Genomic DNA, 25,085 nt, shown 5'->3' with positions numbered 1-25,085 from the left:
CGAACCCGTGTCCCCTGCATTGGCAGGCGGACTCTCAACCACTGCGCCACCAGGGAAGCCCCAGTGTCTTTTATAGAAGACGGTTTCATTTTACACTGATCATGCTTTGACAGAGAAGTGTTGACATACATCCACCTTCACATTAATTCTGTTCAGTAGATTTCCTGGGCAGTTTCACTACAAACTGGCTGTACTTCTAATTGTTTAATGAAATATATACGTGAATATACCATACATAAATACTTCAAGATCTAACATGCCAAGAATCACCATTTTTTCACCCAGTCTCGATGAACAGCACAGCCATTCATCCCTCACTCAGTCCTGAAAAGATATCAAGTCTTATTCCTCTCTCTTCCATTTCCCCGATACCCAATCAGTTACTAAGTCTTCTTAATTTTACTTGACTGTACCTAGAAAATATCACCCAAATCTATCTCTTCTCCATTCACTTTACCCTTCTCCATTTAGGACTCTGTTGTCTATTATGGGGAAATGGAAATAATTATACTATAATATTTAATTATATTGTTTTTCTGTATATAGTCTATTATCCCATCCATTTGATGTGATGTCATGCAAATTATTTTTTTCTGAGTACATATTTGAAGATATGAAAAACCATTTAAAACCCTTCACAACTGCTCTATTGCTTACAGGATAGAGGTTAAACTCATGAGGAAGGTATTTATGACCCTTCACTTGCTCCACCCACTTCCTTTGTGCTTATTTTCCACCACTACAGCCCTCCTTTCAGAGTTTGCCAACACTAGATTCCTCAAATTTTCTTCAACTCACCATGCAGTGTAACGTCAGTACTTGTAATCACCCTTTTTCTTCCTCATAGAATGCATCCCTCTCCATTATTTTGTTTTGTCAAAACAGAGTAATCTTAAGAAGCCCTTTGGAAAGTCCTGATTTCCAAAGGTAGACAAGTGTTCCCTTTTACTTTTATTACTGCACTTCATCATATTTCATTGTAGTTAGCTATTTTATAACCTAGCTTTCTTGTATTGTAAAATCTTAAAACAATAATGATAATAACTCTTAACATTTTTTGACTGCTCTAAACAGTCTTTAAAGAGTTCACATGTAGTATCTTATTTACACCTCATAACGGTCTTGGAGGAGTAGGGCAATTACTGTCACTACTGGAAAAATAAGAAGAGTATCTCATCTCTTCATCTTCTGAGCCTCAGTGTCTGTCTAGTCACCAGATACCATAGTTTCACAAAACTATATATTATATTATATTTATATTATATTATATTATATTATATTATATTATATTATATTATATTATATTATATTATAAAAATAGTATTTTCTCTGTTTTCTTGAACTGGGTTTGACAGTCATTTCCCAATATTCAGGGCAGGGCTCTTTTCCTTTGTAGCACAGTAGAAATTACTCTCAGTGGCAAGATGCACCTGTATGTTACTTATGGCACCCAGTGAAAGCAAATATTTACATTGAAAGTTTTTCCTTTAATTTGAGCAACATCAGAGTTGCCCAATGGTAATATAATTTTTATGGCTAGGTAGAACTTTATCATGTGTGAGTGATAAAGAGTGGCAGTACTGAATAATAGAAGAGATGATAAAAGAGAATTTGAATAATGTTAGCTGTACATTCTAAGAAAATAAAGAAGAAAAAATCAGTGTCAGCGCTAGTTAAGAAGAAAAGTAGTGAGGTTGACACAAATATTTTGGTCTGAATGCTGAAGAGACATTTCAAATTTAGCATGTACAAAATAAAAGTGTGTGATTTTTTTTTTACCCAAAGCCTATAATAAGACAGCCAGTGAAGCATTAGGCAAAACTTGCTAAAATAGTATCAAAATAAGAGAAGAAACCATTTACATATTTTCTTGAAAACAACCGTTAAGATTTCTTATTACTGATGAATCATGACCAAATTATTCTTCCATAACAGAATTGGTCTAACTTCATGGTTTTAATTCACAATCACTGAGGAAAAAAATAAGATAAAATTCCTGAAAGGAAATTTAAATCACTAGGAAACAGAATTAGCCTCCCAACTCCTGGGAATAATAAGTTGTAATAATAAAAGCTTTTAATCTCCAAAACATTGCATGAGAAAAGTAAATTTTAGCTGCCACACACACTGAATCTAGTTATTAAAGTGCTTTAGGAAGTTTCAAGTTACAGTCAGTAATATCTGTTTAGTTATTTATTAAAAGATGAACTATTCCTATTCTCACTGCACAGGATCTTTCATGACTTAATTTTCACAGACTGGAGAGAGAGCTTACACACATAAAGTGTGTATGTTTTGAAAGTGTTAGTTATAGTTTTCTAACATTAATTTTCATTTAACCTACTTATATCTGCAGTCATTCTTTTCCTTCTTTTTTGTTAAAATGAATGCTCTCTGGTTCTGTTAAAGACCAAACCCTATCATTATACACAAGAACCTTTTAATCATCACAGTTTCTGTCTACTAGATTGTTCCCTTTGGCATATAGGTGTGTTACAATACATGTCATATTTAAAAAACATATCTGCTCTATATATTGGCTCAATTTTGCAGTGAAACATCTTGAAAAAAATTGCCTGAGTAGCTACCCGTTCCTTACCCCTCAATCTCGTGTAAGCTACTCCAGGTGAAATAAGTCCCCATGTTTCACTGAAATAGCTCTTGGCAAAGCCACCAAAGACCTCCATGTTGTCAGTCCAATGGTCCCTTTTCTGTCACCTTTCCCAATCTCTTAAACTAGACACAGATGACCATTTATTCACATTTTTTAGCACAGTTTTCTCGTAGTTTTCAATGGTTTACCCTTAATGCTATTTTTCTCATCTGACTGCCTGCTGTTCTCAGATTTCCTTTCTGGCCCCTCCAGCTCTGCTAATCCTCTAAGAGTTGGAGTGTTATCTCCTTTCTCTTCATTCTTTCCCAAGGACATTTTATCCAGTGTTACAGGATAAAGTGCTATCAATATGCCAATGACAGTCAGATAAATAACTTTATCAGTGACATTTCCCCCACCCCAGCCCACATTTATCTAATTGACTACTTGACATTTTAGTTTGAATGCCTAATAGACATTTCAAATTTAACATATGCTAAGTGAAACCTTGTGGTTTTTACTCAAAGCCTGCTCTTCTGTCTTTCCCATCTTCATGAACTGCGCCATCCTTATCTCTGTTGCTCAAGTCCATGAGTCCTACCTTTCACTTACACTCAACATTTAATCCATAGGTACATCCTGTCCATTTTCACAAACTATATCCAAAATGTGTCCTTTGACCTCCAACTTCAATACTAACTTGATCTTTCTCAACAGTCTGTTTTCCAGGATGATCTTTTTCCTTGTTAACTTTATTGAAGAATGATTTATACACGGTAGGTTACCATCATTTAAAGTGAACAACTGAATGAATTTTGACCATTGTATGTACCTTTTAAACCACCACCACAATAAGAATAAAGAGGCCTTCCACCACCCCCCTAAACGCCTTAGGTCCTTTTGCAGTCCAACCTTCCATCTATTCCTCCCTCAAAATAGGCAACCAAGGAAGGCTATGATTTTTTTTCTATAAATAAGAATTTTGTTACCACAAATACAAGGGTGAAATCATACAATATGTACTATTTTGGGTCTTCTGTCTTTCAGTCAGCGTCATGATTCTGAGATTCATCTGTTATTATGTGTATCAGTAGGTCTTTCCTTTCAATCATTCAGTGGTTTTCCATTGACGGATGTACCACAATTAGTTTATTCATTCTCCTGTTTGGGTTGTTTCCACTTTTAGGCTATTTTGAATAAAGCTACTATGAACATTTTCGTACATATATTTATTTGGACATGGCTATTCATTTGTGGGGAAGGGGGGTAAATTTCTAGAAGTGGAATGGCTGGACAGATGTATGTTTACTCTTTTAAAGAAACTGCCAACTGTTTTACAAAATAAAATTTTTCATGTCCATCAGCAATGTATGAGTTCTACAACTCTGGTTAGTTTCAATCTTTATAATTTTAGCCATTCTAATGGATGGATAGTGTTACTTTGAATTTAAATCTTGCAGATCACTGATGATGTTGAGCATCTTTTCATGTTCTTGTTTGCTGTTCATATATCTTATTTTGGAAAATATCTGTTCACGTCTTTTGTTCAATCTAAAATACTGGGGTTTTATCCTATTATTGAGCTCTAAGAATTCTTTAAGTATTCTGGATATGTTTCTGGTCAGAGAAATGTTTGCATGTATTTTCCCAGACTTACCTCCCTTTTTGTTAGCTAAATCACTTGAAGAGAAAAAGTTTTAAATTTCAATATAGTTCAATTTACCAATTTTTTCTTATGGTTTATACTTTTTGTGTGCTGAGAAATATTTGCTTATTACCAAGTGGAAAAGGTTTTCTTCTATACTTACTATGCAGAGTTTTATAGTTTTGGCGTTTAAATTTAGACCAATGATCTGCTGAGTGTATTATGTGTGTAATGTGATGTAAGATCAATGTTCATTTATTTACATAGAGACATCTAGTTGTTCTAGCACCATTAGTTGGAGAAAGTTTCTTTTCCTATTGACTTGTCTTCATACCTTTGTCAAAATGTAACTGACCATATATGTATGCATTCATTTCTGACCTCTCTATTCCCTTCCATTGATCTATATAAATATCCTTTTGCTAAAATCATAATATCATGATTTCTGTCACTTTATAGTAAATCTTGAAATCTTATAAATTTCCAATTTTGTTCTTTATTAAAATTGCATTGGCTAATGTAGGTTATGCAAATATCCATATAGAATTAGCTTGTCAATACCTACAAGAAAATATTCCTGGAATTTTGATAAGAATTATGTTACATATTGATTTAGGAAGAATTGACATCCTAACAATATTGAATTGGTATCAATCTAATAATATTTTATTTCTTGCCATTTATTTGGGTCCTCTTTAATTCTCTCAGCTATGTTCCATAGTTTTCAGTGTAGAGATTGCACATGTGCTTTATAATTATTTGTTGGCACCACTGTAAATTGAGTTCTTTTTTAAAAAATTAATTTATCAAGTGTTAACTGCTACTATTTAAAAATGCAAATGATAATAAAATATCATTCACTAAATTCATTCATTAGTTCTGGTATTTGTTTTGAAGATGATCATGCATTTTCAACAAATGATTATGTCATTGAGCATAGAAACAGAGTTTTCTTTTTCTTTTCTGTAGGTATTTGTTAGATGCTTTTTTCTGATTAAGGAAGTTCATTCAGTCCTTGATGTTCTGAGAGTTTTAAATCATAAATGGATGTTGAATTTTGTCTCTATATGCATACAGAAATGTCTTTCTGTATACATTTAAAGGATCCCATGATATATTTTCTCTTTAATTCTACATTATTACATTGGTCGATTTTCAAATGTTAAAACAACCTTGCATTTCTATCATAAATCTTACTTGATCATATGTTATCATTTTAACATATTGTTGAATTAGGTTTGCTAATATTTTGTTTAAATGTTCTGATTTGTAGGGATATTGATCAGTCACTTTCCCCTACTGTCTTCATCTAGTTTTGGTTTTCAGATAATATCAGTCTGATAAAGTGAGTTGGAAAGGTTTTCCTCCTTTTTATATTTTCCTTAAGTATTTACGTGGATTAATTTTTTCCCTTTAAATATGTCGTAGTATTAACAAGTGAAATGATATGGACCTGAAGTTTTCTTGGTGGAAAAGTTTTGACTATAAGTTCAAAGTTTTTATTAGGTCTTGAGCTATTGAATAAGACTGGGTAGTTTGTATCTTTCAAGGAGTTTGTCTATTTCATTTAAGTTGTCAAGTAGAATTTGTAGTGATAACCCCTTTGTTCTTCCCAGTCTTTGATTTTTTTAATTCTTTTTTTTCCTGATAAATTCAGTTAAGAGTTTATCAAGTGAGTGATTTTTTTTGTAAAAGAAACAGCTATTGACTTTACAAAATTTCCTGATTGTTATTTTGGTTTCTGTTTCATTGATATTTTCTCCTACATTTATTGTTTCTTTCTAATGTAAGAACTCATAGCTATAGATTTCCCTATACTCACTGGTATAGCTATATTCCACGCATGCTAATATTTGTGTTTTTATTATCTTTGAGTTTAGAATATCTGCTAATAGCCTCTGTGACTACTACATTGCCTTGGAATTATTACCCCTTAGAATATGTTAATTACCAAATATTTAACATTTACTAGATAACATTGATTTCTAATTTAAATAATTTATGGTGAGAGAACACACTCTTTATGACCCTTTTCAATTTATTAAGACTTGTTCATATTGAATCAAAATTATCTGCATATGTGTGTCTTTCCCTCTGGAATACAAGCTCTTTCAGGGCAAGGACTGTGCCTCGTCATCTCCTCGTGCACCCCAGTGCATCGTGTAAAGCAGACAGCTTATACTTATCTTTGTCTAAATTATTAACCCTTATAGGTGGTTATAATACTGCTTATAATGTTGCCATTTTGCAAGTAAAAGACAGCTGGATCATGAGTACATGGACTCTAGGTGCGCTGGCTGGAGAGCGTCCGGCCAGGGTACAGCACTGACCAGCAGGCAGGCGTTCTGACCAGGAATCCACAGAATATATACTATGCTCAGTCTTCCAAAATTTTACTCAAAAGCTAAACGTTACAGACTTACATTTCATGACCTGGCAGTTTGTCATTAAGTCAGGTTTAAAATTATTGCCATGGTCATCATCATCATACAAAATATCAATATGACTTCAGGCTGCAAATAATTTTTCATATAGTTAGAACCTGCATCACTGTGTTGGTTTTTATTTGATACTCTATCTTAAATAGTCTTCAAAAGAGACATGTAATATTACAATTTTAAAATCCATGTCCTCATGAGAAAACCAAACTCCTATGAGCTTGTAAGTGGCTGGGCAGGAACTTGAACTTGGATTCTCTATTAGTAAATCTATATTAAAATATAGAATACCTCATAGAGAGTTAAAGAAATTCACATTCTAAGCCTTATGATATAGGTTCAAATTTAATACAAAAGATTGCTAGTTATTTGTGTAATAGGATTGGTTAGCACATTACTGCTGAATAATCTATTTTTAATAGACTTTACTTTTTAGGGCAGTTTTATGTTCACAGCAATATTGAGCAGAAAGTACAGAGCTTTTCCTTACGCAACCTGCCCTCACAAATACATAGCCTCCCCCATTATCAACATCCCCACCAGATGGTACATTTGTTATAACTCATGAATCTACTGTGATACAACATAATCACCCAAAGTCCATATTTTACAGTAAGGTTCACTCTTGGTGTTGTACATTCTATGGCTTTGGACAGATTTATAATGACATACATCCACCATTATAGTATCATAAAGGGTAGTTTCACTGTCCTAAAAATCCTTGGTCCTATGCCTATTTATCCCTCCCACCCCCCTCATCCCTGGCAAACACTCTATTTTTAATAAGGGAAGAAATAAGCAGTATACATCACATAAAATAAATTCCACAGACTCATTACATTATTCAGGGTAACTTACTCTATGCTACCACCAGTGAGGAATTAGAGTCTTTCCTGAGCTTATGTGGGCATTCTATCAAAAAAGCAATGCTGTTTCACAGTTCTGCATTCTGATCATGAATCCTCCACATTACTATCAAATACTTAACCCTTTTTTGACATTATCACCAGAGATAACTTTCAGGAGCATATCTAGCATCATTCTAGGGCAATTTCTTACATACTTTTAATTCTTAGGAAATTGATATTTCATTCATAGGATTTATGTCACATGTCTACACATCAGCATACACGATGATCGTTCTTGTTAAGCTGTAAAGAGCCATTAACACTGCTAACACCAGCCTCCAAAGTTTTATCTCCAAAACATTGCCCACGGTTTAAATCAAAGTAAAAATGCACAATTAACCTGAAAAGAGGGAAAATGCCTACTCAGCACCTTGGGAACTGATCTGGTTGAGTTATGAGTCATCTCATTTTGCAAAGTAGCAATAAAAATGACTCTTTCATTTTGCAGAGGTACCACTGGCATTTATAGCAGATGATTAAAATAAAGGAGAAAAAAAACTTTTGCATTTTATCAGTGCAGGGACATTTTATCCTGGCCATGCATTTCTGCCTCTGCAGATTTCATCTATCAAAAGAAATGTCTCCAGAGTTGTTGCCAAGGGTACAGTTATTCCCCAGAGATTCCAAAGACCGTGACTTACCTTATGAAAGTTTCTGAAATATGCTGCCTTTTCATCTGGAAATTTTTCTAGCCTTCTGGGTCCTTTACTAGACGCCTTCTTAAAAACCAACCAGCAACGTCTGAAAATCTGAAAGTAAATAAAGGAATCCCATTATGTCTTTTGTACATGAGTTTAGCAGCATCAGGGATTTATCTATTCAACTAATCCAGGGGGAATAAATTGTTTTACATGCACTTATCTTACAGAGAGAAAAAATTTGGGAAGTTAGAGGCATGTTATTCTTTAAAATTATAGCAAATTTTAAAAACAATATTAAATATAAACATAAATTTTATATGGAAAGATTTTATGCTATGACATTTTCAGTGCACTGGCTTCAATCCTCTTTAATCTAACTAAATCATCTGGGTATCAACACCATATAAAATATTTATTCTCACCATCCTGGTGACAAACTGTTTTCCATGATAACGAAGTAACAATTTACTAAGATTAAGCACTTTCATAATGTTCAATATTCTATCTTTGGAAAAACATTGCATTTAAAAATTAACTTACAGTGTTAATTATAAAAAATGCTCATATACTACTTTAGAAAATGAAACAGATATGTTTTTATAATGGACACATCTGTCACACCCTTGTATGCTTTTATAGCAACTACTATTTACTAAATGCTTATGTGCAATACATTTTAAAATTTATAGACACATTTAATCCTCATACCTACTATATGAGGTAGGTTGTCTTCATTTTAGGATAAAGATAGTAACAGAGTAAGTGTCAGGATTTGAACACACATCTGTCTGAACACACATCTCTTCAGCTTTGTTTTTAAAAAAAGCAGGGCTATATATTACACAAACACAGGCCCTTCCTTCTGGACTCTGCCTGATTTTACAGGACTAATTCATGTTGGCTCTTACACTGTCACCTGATGCCCACCTTATCACCCTCCATTCACAGGTATGTTTAAGTCACATCAATAAAATGAGACTTTTTTTCAATAACTAAAGAGGTCTAGAAATGCAAATTTAATATTTCAAACTTTTATAGAAATGCATATTTTTGCTGGAGTTTACATTCTCTATAGCCAGAAACTAAGATCACTGTATTGCTGTTCTATTTCTTTTTTTTAATTTTTAAAATGTATTTATTTTTAGACATCTTTATTGGAGTATAATTGCTGTACAATGTGTGTTAGTTTCTGCTTTATAAAAAAGCGAATCAGCTATACATATACATACATCCCCATATCTCCTCCCTCATGGGTCTCCCTCCCACCCTCCCTATCCCACCCCTCTAGGTGGTCACAAAGCACGGAGCTGATCTCCCTGTGCTAAGTGGCTGCTTCCCACTAGCTATTTTATATTTGGTAGTAAATATAAGTCCATGCCACTCTCTCACTTTGTTCCAGCTTACACTTCCCCCTCCCCGTGTCAAGTCCATTCCCTACGTCTGTATCTTTATTCCTGTCCTGCTCCTAGGTCCTTCAGACCATTTTTTAAATTTCTTTAGATTCCATATATATGTGTTAGCATACGGTATTTATTTTTCTCTTTCTGACTTACTTCACTCTGTATGACAGTCTCTAGCTCCATCCACCTCACTACAAATAACTCAATTTCATTTCTTTATATGGCTGAGTAATATTCCATTGTATATATGTGCCACATCTTCTTTATCCATTCATCTGTCAATGGACACTTAGGTTGCTTCCATGAACTACATACTGTAAATACAGCTTCAATGAACATTGCGGTACATGACTCTTTTTGAATTATGGTTTTCTCAGGCTATATGCCCAGTAGTGTGATTGCTGGGTGGTATGGTACTTCTATTTTTAGTTTTTTAAGGAACCTCCATACCGTTCTCCATAGTGGCTGCATCAATTTACAGTCCCACCAACAGTGAAAGAGGGTTCCCTTTTCTCCAAACCCCCTCCAGCATTTATTGTTTGTAGATTTTTTGGTGATGCCTATTCTGACTGCTGTGAGGTGATACCTCATTGTAGTTTTGATTTGCATTTCTCTAATGATTAGTGATGTTGAGCATCCTTTCATGTGTTTGTTGGCAATCTGTATATCTTCTTTGGAGAAATGTCTATTTAGGTCTTCTGCCCATTTTTGGATTGGGTTGTTTCTTTGATATTGAGCTGCTTGTAAATTTTGGAGATTAATCCTTTGTCAGTTGCTTCATTTGCAAATATGTTCTCCCATTCTGAGGGTTGTCTTTTCGTCTTGTTTATGGTTTCCTTTGCTGTGCAAAAGGTTTTAAGTTTCATTATGTCCCATTTGTTTATTTTTGTTTTAATTTCCATTTCTCTAAGTGGTGGCTCTAAAAGGATCTTGCTGTGATTTATGTCATGGAGTGTTCTGCCTATGTTTTCCTCTAAGAGTTTTATAGTGTCTGGCCTTACATTTAGGTCTTTAATCCATTTTGAGTTTATTTTTGTGTATGGTGTTATGGAGTATTCTAATTTCATTCTTTTACATGTAGCTGTCCAAATTTCCCAGCACCACTTATTGAAGAGACTGTCTTTTCACCATTGTATATTCTTGCCTCCTTTATCACAGATTAGTTGACCATAGGTGCATGGGTTTATCTCTGGGTTTTGGGCTGTCGTGTTTACATTGTCATTTGTTTCTAGGTATTTTTTGATTTACTCTTTGATTTCTTCAGTGATCTCTTGGCTATTTAGTACTGTATTGTTTAGCCTCCATGTGTTTGTAATTTTTACAGATTTTTTCCTGTAATTGATACCTAGGTCTCATAGCATTGTGGTTGAAAAAGATACTTGATATGATTTCAGTTTTCTTAAATTTACCAAGGCTTGATTTGTGATCCAAGATATGATCTATCCTGGAGAATGTTCCGAGAGCACTTGAGAAGGAAGTGTATTCATTTTTGGATGGAATGTCCTATAAATATCAATTAAGTCCATCTTGTTTAATGTATCATTTAAAGCTTGTGTTTCTTTATTTATTTTCATTTTGGATATGTCCATTGTGAAAGTGGGGTGATAAAGTCCCCTACTATGATTGTGTTACTGTCAATTTCCCTCTTTATGGTTGTTAGCATTTGGCTTATGTATTGAGGTGCTCCTATGTTGGGTTCATAAATATTTACAACTGTCGTATCTTCTTCTTGGATTGATCCCTTGATCATTAGGTAGTGTCCTTCTTTGTCTCTTGTAATAATCTTTATTTTAAAGTCTATTTTGGGGCCTCCCTGGTGGCGCAAGTGGTTGAGAGTCCGCCTGCCGATGCAGGGGATACGGGTTCGTGCCCCGGTCTGGGAGGATCCCATATGCCGCGGAGCGGCTGGGCCCGTGAGCCATGGCCGCTGAGCCTGCGCGTCCGGAGCCTGCGCGTCCGGAGCCTGTGCTCCGCGACGGGGGAGGCCACAACAGTGAGAGGCCCGCATACCGCAAAAAAAAAAAAATAAATAAAGTCTATTTTGTCTGATATGTGAATTGCTACTCCAGCTTTCTTTTGATTTCCATTTGCATGGAATATTGTTTTCCATCCTCTTACTTTCAGCCTGTATGTGTCCCTAGGTCTGAAGTGGGTCTCTTGTAGACAGCATATATATGGGTCTTGTTTTTGTATCCATTCAGCTAGTTTATGTCTTTTGGTTGGAGCATTTAATCCATTTATGTTTAAGGTAATTATCGATATGTATGTTCCTATTACCATTTTCTACATGTTTTGGGTTTGTTTTTTGTACGTCTTTTTCTTCTCTTGTTTCCTGCCTAGAGAAGTTCCTTTAGCATTTGTAAAGCTGGTTTGGTGGTGCTGAATTCTCTTAGCTTTTGATTGTCTGTAAAGGTTTTAATTTCTCTGTAGAATCTGAATAAGATCCTTGCTGGGTAATCTTGGTTGTAGGTTTTTCCCTTTCATCACTTTAAATATGTCCTGCCACTCCCTTCTGGCTTGCAGAGAGTTTCTGCTGAAAGATCAGCTGCTTACCTTATGGGGATTCCCTTGTGTGTTATTTGTTGTTTTTCCCTTGCTGCTTTCAATATTTTTTCTTTGTATTTAATTTTTGATAGTTTGATTAATATGTGTCTTGGCGTGTTTCTCCTTGGATTTATCTTGTATGGGACTTTCTGCACTTCCTGGACTTGATTGACTATTTCCTTTCCCATATTAGGGAAGTTATCAACTATAATCTCTTCAAATATTTTCTCAGTCCCTTTCTTTTTCTCTTCCTCTTCTGGGACCCCTATATTTCGAATGTTGGTGCATTTAATGTTGTCCCAAAGGTCTCTGAGACTGTCCTTGATTCTTTTCATTCTTTTCTCTATATTCTGCTCTGCGGTAGTTATTTCCACTATTTTATCTTCTAGGTCAGTTATCCATTCTTCTGTCTCAGTTATTCTGCTATTGATTCCTTCTAGAGAATTTAAAATTTCATTTATTGTGTTGTTCATCATTTGTTTGTTCTTTAGTTCTAGGTCCTTGTTAAATGTTTCTTGTATTTTCTCCAATCTATTTCCAAGATTTTGGATCAGCTGCACTATCATTACTCTGAATTGTTTTTCAGGTAGACTGCCTATTTCCTCTTCATTTGTTTGGCCTGGTGGGTTTTTACCTTGCTCCTTCATCTATCTGCTTTGTGTTTCTCTGTCTTCTCATTTTGCTTAACTTACTGTGTTTGGAGTCTCCTTTTTGCAGGCTGCAGGCTTGTAGTTCCCATTGTTTTTGGTGTCTGCCCCCAGTGGCTAAGGTTGGTTCATTGGGTTGTGTAGGCTTCCTGGTGGAGGGGACTGGTGCCTGTGTTCTGGTGGATGAGGCTGGATCCTGTCTTTGTGGTGGGAAGGACCGCATCCGGTGGTTTGTTTTGGGGTGTCTGTGACCTTGTTATGATTTTAGGCAGCCTCTCTGCTACTGGGTGGGGTTATATTCTTGTCTTGCTAGTTGTTTGGCATGGGGTGTCCAGCACTGAAGCTTGCTGGTCATTGAGTGGAGATGGCTCTTAGAGTCGAGATGGAGATCTCTGGGAGAGCTTTCACCACTTGATATTACATGGAGCCGGGAGGTCTCTGGTGGACCAATGTCCTGAACTCCACTCTCCCACCTCAGAGGCACAGGCCTGACACCCGGATGGAGCACTAAGGCCCTGTCATCCACACGGCTCAGAAGAAAAGGGAGAAAAAAAGAAAGAAAAAAAAAGTAAAATAAATTAAAGTTATTAAAATAAAAAGTAAAAAAAAATTATTGAAAATAAAAAAATTACAAAGTAATAAAAAAGAGAAAGAAAGAAGAGAGCAACCAATCCAAAAAACAAATCCACCAATGATAAGAAGCACTAAAAACTACCCTAAAAAATAAAAATAAAAAAGGACAGACAGAACCCTAGGAGAAATGGTAAAAGCAAAGCTATACAGACAAAATCACACAAAGTCCACTGCCTCAATTTTGGGATGATTCGCTGTCTATTCACATATTCCACAGATGTAGGGTAAATCAAGTTGATTGTGGAGATTTAATCCGCTGCTCCTCAGGTTGCTGGGAGAGATGTCCCTTTCTCTTCTTTGTTCGCACAGCTCCTAGGGTTCAGCTTTGGATTTAGCCCCGCCTCTGCATGTAGGTCGCTGAGGGCATCTGTTCTTTGCTCTTTTGGGAAGTCTGAGGTTGTCTGCCAGCATTCAGTAGGTGTTCTGTAGGAGTTGTTCCACATGTAGATGTATTTCTGATATATTTGTGGGGAGGAAGGTGATCTCCACGTCTTACTCCTCTGCTATCTTGAAGGTCTCTGTTCTGTTCTATTTCTTTATTTATAGTGCAAAGTTTATTTATACTTTTTTTTAACTAATATAGGTCAGATACTATAATTCCTCTGGAGTGTGCACTGTCTATTATTCACTAGAAGACAGCATTTCTCCTATTCAAAGGCACTCAGAACAATCACAGGAAGACCTCTCATCATAAAAGCAGAATAAACAGAATAACAGTACAAACACAATTTCATATTACTCTTGCTACCTTTCCTAGCTCCATACTGGTAGCTTCAAAAAGCACATGAAGGACAGCCCTGGGCTTTCAGCACATGTGGATATACCTCTCTTTCTCTACCCAGGTGGAGACCCATCTCCTCTGTCACAAGATTTCTAACCACAGCCCTGGACATAAGGAGTTAAGACTACTCCTTCAGATCTCCTAGTGTTCTCTCCACACACTTGTGTTCCACACACTGTGTTCTAGTTATTTATTTATTTTTTGACCCCTTACTGATCTCTACCCTCAAGGTAAAACAACCTAAAAAAGGTAGCATAAATATTGATAATAATATGGTATCAGCATATGGTTCGTTGGATTCCTCACCCCCAATGTGATGGTATTTGGAGATGGGGCTTTGGGAGGTAATTAGGGTTAGATGAAGTCATGAGGGTTGGGCCCTCAGGATGGAATTAGTGTTCTTATAAGAAAAGACACCAGAGAGCCTGCCCTCTCTCCATGCTCTCACAGAAAAAGAAGTCATGTGGACATGCAGTGAGATGCCGGTCGTCTGCAAGCTGGGAAGAGGGTTCTCGCCAGAACCTGACCATGCTGGCCCTTGATCTTGGACTTCTAACCCCCAGAACTGTGAGAAAATAAATGTCTGTTTTTCAAGCCACTCAGCCTATGGCATTGCGTTATGGCAGCCCATGCTAAGAGAGATACTTTTTTAGATTTTGTTTTTATTAGCAGAGTAGTAGTATTAACAGTAATATTGTGGAAGTGAAAAACAGTTACATGAATCTGAGTAGAAATGTGAGAGATCCAAGGCAGATAAATAAACATATCCTTTGCAAAGTATATAGATTATTAATATTTATCTCCTGATTATTTATTAGTGGATTTGGAATTCTAGTTGAGGTAGGAAGACCCTCTTTGAATGGATTTGAGACCCAAAATCCTGGTAGTATAGTTTCTGTTCTTTCCTAGAGAAGAATGCTTTCCCCTGTACCCTGTGCACATTATTGCTCAGGAACCATGGTGATATTCAATGAAGCCTTGTAATATTCATGGAAATACACAAACATACTCCATGACTGCAATGTCTCAGCTTGTGTGACAACATTAATTTTTACTGAATAGTTAGATAAACATGAGTCAGAAAGCAAAAGTGTTTCCATTTACGCACTTGATATTGCTATAGAATAAACCTGATAACGGATAATAAGGAAAAATAGACTTGGTATTTATGATAGCATCTTATCTCTTTGCTATTACTTTAACAGAGGCAACCACATATAGATAAAACTGATTGTTAAAGACCTGATGTAACAGACTGTTTACCAAGCCAAGGCCTTAAGTTATTATTTTCTTGTTCTGGGATAATTTTAGATTTATAAAACACTGGGGAAAATGGTGCAGAGATTTCCCGAAAAGATTTTACCCAGCTTCTCCTAATATTAACACCCTAAATAACCATGACACATTTTTCAAAACTAAGACTTAACATTAGTAAAATACTATTATCTAAACTACAGATTCTATTCAGAAATCACCAGTTTTTCCCACCAATGTCCTCTTCTGTTTTGGGATCCAATCCAGGTCACTATGCTGCATTCAGTGGTCCTGTCTCCTTATCTCCACTGATCTTTGACAGTTTCTCAGCCTTTTTTGCTTTTCATGACCTTGACAGTTTTGAAGACTACTGGCCAGGTATTTTGCACAAAGTTCCTCAATTTCTGTTTCAATTAAATTATTTTTGATATGTCAAAAGTCTAATGAAATCTCATAATACAGTTATTAAAACAAAATTATTGGGAAAAATAGTATGAATTATCATGACTGTGGACTGGTTATATTTTGATGTCTAGTTGAATTTTTTAACTTATTTAATAAATGCTAATAAATGCAGAGGGTTTTTTTTTCCGCCTTCTTTTTTTTTTTTTTTTTTTTCAAAATAGTTTGCTTTGTGATGGTAGTAAAAAGGGACCTGGTGCAGAGAATTTGGAAGTGTCTTTCTCTGTCAATGTGAAGTCAAATTCAGCATGAGTCAGCAGTCTGAAAGCAACCTTCGTACCAGAAGCATGCAGTTCATAGGAGCACGAGGAAATCACCTCCCTGTTACTCTTTATCAAGTGGGATTTTAATAGTGTTAGTCTGCTTTAGGCCCTGGAACTGATGCCTTATATGAGTATGTTGGAGAATTCTGGAGATGAGCAGCAAAAATGACTGCTCGAGACCAGGAAATCACTCCTCTGAGAAGAAAAAATAAAGGAATAGGTTTTATTTTGCTTATAAATGAAAGATACACATTTTTCGAGTGCCTGAAAGAGAATCACACCAATTAAATTAGGTATTTTTAATTAGGTATTTTTACTAATTTAATTTAAATTCGGTATTTTTACTTTTGTTCCAAGAGACAGGACATAAATCAGTGCCCTTCTTTAGCAGTGTGTGGGAGGAGAGGGTGCAGTCTCTTCAGACACTGCTTGGCTCTTCAAGGGCATCTGAAGATGCAGGGACCATTTAGCTGGTTAGCAACGGAACTTACAGGTTGCAGGAAGGCTCACTTTCTCCCGAGTCCTGTCCCTTCTCGGATGACACGCCTGCCTGTCCCATCACTGTCCAAGATGCTGCTTCACTCTCTCCTGAGGAAGTAACTGATTTCACCTTCTCACTCCAAGTTATCTCCTAAACATGCCAGTTGTCTCACCAAACAGGCTCCTGGTTACCCTTCAGATTTTCCTTTGAGAAAATTCCACGTTGTTGCCAGGACTACAGAAATCCCCAGGATACACAGCTGCTCCACACCTCAGTTTTACACTGCATTAGCCAGCCAGACCGATCACCATAGTTAAATACCCTCTTGATTCCCTTCCATCTGATGAAAACCTTTTACCTCATAGTAGTCCCTTTTCTTCAGTGTTTTCTCCTTTCCAAGGAGATTTTACACAAGGGGCATCCTTTTTCCATTTAAGACTCACTGTGATGTAGATGGTTTGATTTCTTTGCTTTAGTTCATAGCCATAATGACGTTATTTATCCAGCATCCATTCCCAAGATTTAACTTAACCAAAAGTCGGATTTAATGGGCCTGTTCCATCATAAGATGTTGACCTAATGAACATTGTTCATGTAGGATTTTGGTTAAAAACTTGGGATAATTTTTAATTATAGGAGTTGTCAAACCTGAGGATCCACTGCACTAAAAGGAGTCACAGAAACTTCGTTTCTAGAGATTTTTAAAAAGATAGAAGATAGTGGCATATCTGGAGCATCTTATGTTTGTGTTCCCTTCTTTTTTTAAGATTTTTTTTTATGTGGACCATTTTTAAAGTCTTTATTGAATTTGTTACAATATTGCTTCTGTTTTATGTTTTGGGATTTTGGCCGTGAGGCATGTGGGATCTTAGCTCCCCGACCAAGGATCAAACCCGCACCCCCTGCATTGGAAGGTGAAGTCTTAACCACTGGACCACCAGGGAAGTCCCTGTGTTTCCTTCTGAAAGCAAGATACTGTATAAATGATAACTTGGGATATAGGATTCAATTATTTATAACTGTATATAAGATGAACATATCAAGACAACGAATAAATAAACACATAAGCAAAGACCATTCAGGAATGGTTATTGCAGGCTTATGCTATGAGTAAATTCAATTACTTAGTCCTGAGTCTTTCTCCTCTCACAAATTGTGTATGGTACTATTGAAAGACACTCTGTGTTTCTGTAAAAAGTGGTTAATACACAGGACTAAGCTTAATGCACTGATGAATTTAGCTTTAGCTATCTTTTTCAATAGAGATATGAACTTTCAACACTGGCTTATATTTAATTGCTGTCAAATATATACTGATACCAGAATCACTCTTATCTATTCCATTTGTTCAAAAAATATTTGAGAGCTCTTTGTTCTGTGGATACAATAGTAAAAAAATGCAGATAAAAATTATAATAACAACAAAAAACACACAAACTTTCTGTCCTTGTGGAAATAAAGTTCCTGCCCCTTGGAACATCCATTTCAATTGGGTAGACAGATGATGGCAAATAAATAAGTGTATTTGTAAATAGTATTTTTTTCACTGGTGTTCAGTGCTATGGAGGCATGGTGAGGGAAGGCTCACCCAGGAGCCTACATTTCAGTATTAGAGGAAGTGAGAGAATGAGTGGTACAGACATCTGGGGAAAGAGTGCTTCAGTAAGACAAAATTGCAAGAGCAAATGCCCTGGTGAGGGAGCCTGCCTGAACTATTATTCCAAGAACTGCAAGGAGGCCAGTGTGGAGGGCAGTGAACCGCAGTAAGGGTGGTAAGAGATAAGAGAAGAAAGATATGGGAGAGCCAGGTCAGGAAGGATCTTGGCTTTAAGATTTCAATCAGATTCATCAACTCTTTCTCTAAGTTATGGTAGATGTCCTTAAGTAAACTGATAGTTTATATAGTGGTATAAGGTCAGGAATATTGGGTATTTCAGGTTGATTTCTTTTAAATGCTTAGATTTTTCAAGGCACATGTCATCTCTAAACTGTAAGACTTGCAGCTATCAATTGCAATGTCTACAGTCCTGTGGCTTCTGTATGCCCAGAGAGTAGACTGCTATAATCAAATATATGCACTACAGGTCCTCCTTTGTACACACCTGCAAGTCTGGATATAGTTCACAGCCTGCTGAGTTCCCTGACATAAATGCAGTGGCTCTCTGATAAATGTAAAACCCAAAGGGTTTTTCTCCACCTGTGAACTGATTAGAAATACTTAAGAATACAAGAGCAATGAAAAGAGATGAGCCAGAGGCAACTTTAAAGGTGCTATAAGGGGCACCAAGCAGCCCTCATTGTAAACAGGCAGAGAGTATATTTCTGGGGATGGAGGATGTAAATATATTTTCTTAAATATCCACAAGTCTAAATACATTCATTTTTATCTGTAACTTAATTTAGCAAAAAACTAACTAGTATCTCAAAAAATATAAGAAATCTTATCACTAATTCAAGGATTGTTTTTTACTTCAGTGTTTTAAAAATACTTCTGGCCATTTCTGTTTTAGGTTATATAATCTGTGACTGAAAAAGCAGAGGTCATTAAGGATGAAACGGAGTAAAGGCAGGCTATCATTTTATGTGTATATGGCTATCCATTTATATTTATATATATATGCATTTGTCCTTATATCTGACTTTTAAATTTCAGTTTATATACATATATAAATAATATACATAAATATGCATCTATCTCTGTATAAACGCTCACCTATTTAAATATAAAGCACAGAACCAAAAAATTAAAAACTTCTTTCCCTCCTCCTCAGACCATAATTTTTCAATTAAAAAAAAGAAAGTTCTCACCAATTTTGTTAACTCAAGAGCTTTGCATCATTCACTACTGTTTAATGCAAAATATAAATATTGGTATCCATTAACATTGAAAAAATGCTTAAAGCACAATATGTATACCTCATTTTTTCTCGTTTCATGGTTGGAAAGACCAAAATAAATGTGTTCATCTTTTCTGTTTCTATTATCTTGCTTTCTCTTTATCTTAATAACCCAGAAAAACAATTGGAAATTTACAAAAGGCAAACAATGATTCCCCAAATCTCACCATTGCCAATTTTTGAGGAGGCCAAGTGTTTTTTGTTTTTCACCTGAATATATATAGTTCTCTCTGCTGCATTTGTCTACCAGGCCATCAATGAAATACTGGGAAAGAATACAGACATGGTTTAGAGTCACAGCCAGAAATGAAACACTTCACAGCAGCAGCAAGTTTTAGGTTGAGAGTGTGAAATTGTCATCATTATCATGAGAATGAAAACCAGGTGTAGAGCAGACCTGCAGAGCAGTAACCCAAGCAGGTGGCAATCTTTAGAGACAATCACAGCACTGGAGGGAGTCTTACAATTACTCTCTTCCTGCTCCTTGCTTTCAAAGAGCCCAACACTGACATGACACAGAACAAAATATCCTTTCTCTTTGCTCAAAATCTCCAGGAAAGAACCATGTCTTCTGGGTTTTACTTTCTCTAAAATCGGAGTATTCTTTGGCTCTATATCAACTTATGCTTTTGAAACTGACAATATTTTATTTTCATCAGTCAGTTGTAGAGGCATAACTCAATAATCACTGAAAACTCTATTCCCAGGTACAACCAGCATGTTTCTATTTTATGGACCCAGTTACTATAGGGTTCAGTAAGTGAAAGTCAAATGTCCAAATCAAAATATTTCCTCTTCGGTTTACTTCTCCTTCCAGGATTTTTATTTCCTCTTTTTAGTCACATACGCTTCAAATCTTGGTGTCTTCATTAATTTTTGCCTTTACCTGCACCATCCAAAAATCTGTGGGCAAAATCCAGAAGTGAGATGCTCCTGTGATATATAAGAATGGGGAGCAGCCGCATAGCACAGGGAGATCAGCTCGGTGCTTTGTGACCACCTAGAGGGGTGGGCTAGGGAAGGTGGGAGGGAGACGCAAGAGGGAGGAGACATGGGGATATATGTATATGTATAGCTGATTCACTTTGTTATAAAGCAGAAACTAACACACCATTGTAAAGCAATTATACTCCAATAAAGATGTTAAAAAAAAGGACGGGGAGAATTGAGGAACACACACACACACACACACCTAGGAAAGAAATAAAGAATAAAAACACAAATGGTAGAAACCCTTAAAAATCAAAGACAGTTTTCATTTGATGTAGCAGAAAATGGAGTCAATGATCAGTTTTATTAAGGGAATGACATTATGGGAATAATATTTTTAAAATATTAGATCAGTAGTAGGGTTACTATAACTATGACAATAGAAAAATTTCATTAGGTGATTAGTACATTCATACCAGAGAAGGAGATTACAACTCAGCCAATGTTGAGGGCAGCAGAGAAAGAGAAGATGAACCCAAGGTGAAAAACATTACAGGAAAAATTTGAACTTCACAATAAACTTAATACAAGTGAAGAATTAAAGATATATCTAAGTTTTTAACCAAGTGAATGATGGTATTTATGCAATTGTCAGAAAACCTAAGAAATGAGTTTAGTAAGATGTAGATATATAAACTAAACTAAATGAGTTTAGTTGAGATACATTGAGTTTAATATGATATTTAAACAATTGCATTACCAAAACTGCTCTTGACAAATTTATAAACTGCAGTCTTTCTGTAAAATGTTGCTTTCCAGACTACCTCAGGATAACTTCTTACCATTAAACTATGTCCTCTTTGTGAAACCATTATTTTACTTCAGTTTCCAGATATAAATTTTCAGACTCATCCAATGTTGATTCAACACCTAGTGCTTTTATGAATACCTAGTGCCTCTTTGAAACTAATAAGTACAGTATATTTAAAATATTGAATCAGAAAACACATTTCCAACTTCTGTTTCAAATTAGTATATCAACTTGACCTAAGTTTACATACTTGTTGAATTGTCCTGAGTAAAATGTTTAAGCCTAAAATAGAATTATTCCATGCCTCTCGTAATCCACTGTTCTTTAAAAGTAATGATAATATCCAGATGTTGGTTTCAAATGAGGGACTTATATACTAAGGTTTCAACTGACAACAGACATGAGTTTTCTGGTAATAAATGTGATTATAACTGATGTTACTGGTTTCATTTCAATTAGCCACAAACGGCTGCCAGATTTGGTAATGAACTTAAAGAATTATGAAAACGTCAATTATACGTGAAGTTTTGTAATGATCTTTGAGAAATTCCAGAACTTGTAGGGTCAGTAGTTACTAATCATTAAATTCTTTTTCATATATGTACTGCATATGACATATTACCTTAAAGTTAACGTACATCCTTCCAATCGAAGACTTTAATATATCTACTATATCTTTATACCTTTATAAGCAATATTTATTACTGTTTTTATATTACAAATTTTGCACAAATAGTATAAAACTTCATGTACGAAACAATATAAAACGGAATTTTCACTTCCAATTATATATTAGAGCTTTATCCATGTTGATAGACTATATTTGTTTTTTGTCCTTTTTGCTGTTGATTTGCAGAAAAATTTAAATATATTTTACTTTTAAATCCTTTATCAGGTAAATGTATTGGAAATACCTTCCCCTATTTTGTAGTTTGACTTTCACTTTTTTATAATGTAACTTTTCATGCAGAAGTTTTTCACTTTAAGATAGTCAGTTTTGCTTATATATTTATGACTTCTGTTTATTAAGAGAAATGCATAATCTATTTACATTTATGTGGTTACTGATATATTTGAACTTTTCACCACCTCATATTTGTTTTATTCTTTTTAATGTACATATTTTACTGTTTTCCTACTTTGTGATGGATTTATAAAATTTCTTAGACTGTCTCACCTTTTTTTTTTTTGCTCAGTAGCCTTTGAAAACTTTTTTCATTCCACTCCATGAAAGTATTCATTTAGTTGACAAATACATTTAATCACCCATGTATAACATCCCTCTTTCTTTTCATTACTAACATCTAGCGGAATCCCACTTTAAGAAACACTGTTCTAGTAACCTCCCAGCTGATCTCCTGCTTTCACATTTGTTTTACTCCAACCCAACTTATTAGCTATTACCATATTAAATGTCTTAAATCACAGCTCTGGCCACATATATCTTCAGACCAAAAAACAAATGAAAAAAAGAACAACAAAAACTTTCCAATGCATCACTATCACCCACTGCTTATAAAAGAAATTTCAAATTCTGAAGCTTGCTATTCAAGAACCCTCATGAACAAATTCCAAAGTCTTGGGAAATATTTGTCACTTCTCCCATTAAATTTTCTCCTTGAATTGCACTGCTTTCATTTCTTTTTTGCATCATATTCTTTACCTGAAATTCCCCTATTTTTCAATTCACATTCTTTAGAATCCTAGCTACCCTTTGAACCCAGACTTAAGTCTTAATTTCTCTCATGGAGTCTTCCTAGATCAAACCAGTCAAAACAAGCAACTCTTTACCATTTTCCTTTATCATTTGTTCTTTGCTGTCTTTTGACAGTTAATCTCCCTCATTGGATTATAGTCTCCTTCAGAGAAGCAGCCATGCCTTACACGTTATTGTTTTCCTTCTCCATCCCTAAACTCACTCATTGCAAAGTGAATACTTAAAAACTGTTGGATGAATCAATCAATACCTTATAGGTATATAATCCTTTATAATTTCCAACATGGGCACATACTCTTGGTCACATGTTGATCTAAATATCTGAAATGTATTAACACATTTCATTCACAAAACAACTATTAGGCTTCATTATTACTGTATGTTACATAGGACAAAATTGAGGCACAGAAAAATTTTTTTTTAAAGATAGTCACTGAGATATAGGAATCAAGCCCTGATAATCTAACTTCAGAGCTTGTATTTGTTATTATTACATTACCTCCTCATGCACTATGTCCTCTCAGTCTTAAATGAGGAAGATATTAATGTGTTGAATTTAAAGCTGGGAAAACTTACATCAAGATAAGAAGAAAGTTTGGCTTGCTCCAAGAATGAAAGCCTGGGCCTAGGGAAAAAAGGATGCTAAAAACAAAGAAATTTTGTCTAGTTTTTTTTTTTTTTTGTCTACTTTGGTCAATTTTTGTCTTTTATCTATTTCTATTTTTTGAAGTCAATCATGTGTGGGAAATACCTCTGTCTCTTTCTTTCCTCAAACCCATCCCTTACCATTTGTTCTCTATTCACCTAAATCACAGAGAAATGTATCCTAAATATCTAGAAGACAGTCCTTGCTATCAAGGGATGGAAACCAGCCAGTGAAGGAGAATTACCCGTTTATTCTGATACACTGAAAATTTCAGCACATTTGCAACATTTCATGTCTAAAAACTCAAGTGATGAGAAAGACCAAAAAAAGATAACTGAAAAGAAGAATGAAAAGAAGAAGGATCTGAAATTTACTTCCTTTCCTCTAAAATCTAGAGAACCTACGGGCAACACGAGGCTTGTCTGTGATTAAACCAATGAAGAACTCAATCCAAGTGCTTAGTTATAAATAAATGTTTGCCCCCCAAACAGACTGTTTTGAAAATATCCTTTGGACACACTTTGTATCCTTTCATGTTAAGGATACAAATCTTGTGCAGTAATGAGTGATTTTTAAAAAGATCGAGAATAAAAGAAAATGTCAAGATCTAAACTAAATGGTATTTGAGAGTATGGGCTCCTTGAAGGCTTAGGCGCTAATCCACGCTCAGTAGCTGAACAGAAGCTTCTCTCCTCAGAGCATAAAAAAGACATGAAAGCTTCAGGAGTTCGAAAGCCCAGGGAAGAAATAGTTTAAAGGGTGATTGATTTCAAATGTATAGGGAGACGCAAGAGGGAGGAGATATGGGGATATATGTATATGTATAGCTGATTTGCTTTTTTATAAAGCAGAAATTAACACACCATTGTAAAGCAATTATACTCCAATAAAGACGTTTTTTTAAAAAAAAAGCTCATTTTGAAATGAAACACCTTAAGTGAGAGGTTTTACTCAGAAAAGAAAATTAATTTCTTAGTAAAAAGTACATAGTGTTTCTTATCTACTTTACATTTTTATTTCTCTCATTTTCCCTAATTTAATTTTGGCTGCTGTTTCAAAAATGTACTGGCTTTCTATTTACAGCTACATAATTAGATTTGGATGCTCTATATTTGTTTTAGTATTATTTTAATTTTGTGGTTTAACCTGACTTTTTTCTCTTCATTCAACATTTTGGGCATTGCTTCAATCAGGTAACAGTAGCAATCTTGACTTTCAATACTAATAACTAGCATCTTAAGTTCTTATTATGTTCCCCAATGTAATGAGGAATTTATAAATATTAACATAGTTGAAACCACACCAAAATCCAATAAGGTGGGCAATATAATTATCATTGTTTACAATATGGGACACTCAGGCATAAAAGTTAAGTAACTTACTCAAAGTTTGGC

At 35.1% G+C, this 25,085-nt stretch overlaps 1 protein-coding gene across 2 annotated transcripts in view; it reads right to left on the bottom strand.

The window, feature by feature from the left end:
* The window catches only part of DOK6 (docking protein 6), a 411,999-nt gene that overhangs the window by 260,736 nt on the left and 126,178 nt on the right, over window positions 1-25,085 (bottom strand). For both annotated transcript variants that reach the window (XM_060119271.1, XM_060119272.1), the window contains exon 2: window positions 8,226-8,333. In XM_060119271.1, coding sequence (XP_059975254.1) covers window positions 8,226-8,333 — 108 coding nt within the window. The remainder of the gene's footprint in view (window positions 1-8,225; window positions 8,334-25,085) is intronic.

This window comes from Mesoplodon densirostris, chromosome 15 (genome assembly GCF_025265405.1).
Source record: "Mesoplodon densirostris isolate mMesDen1 chromosome 15, mMesDen1 primary haplotype, whole genome shotgun sequence".
In the NCBI taxonomy this organism is placed as follows: Eukaryota; Metazoa; Chordata; class Mammalia; order Artiodactyla; family Ziphiidae; genus Mesoplodon; species Mesoplodon densirostris.
The sequence above is the reverse complement of the archived record's forward strand: the minus strand, read 5'-3'. Positions and strand labels throughout refer to the sequence as shown.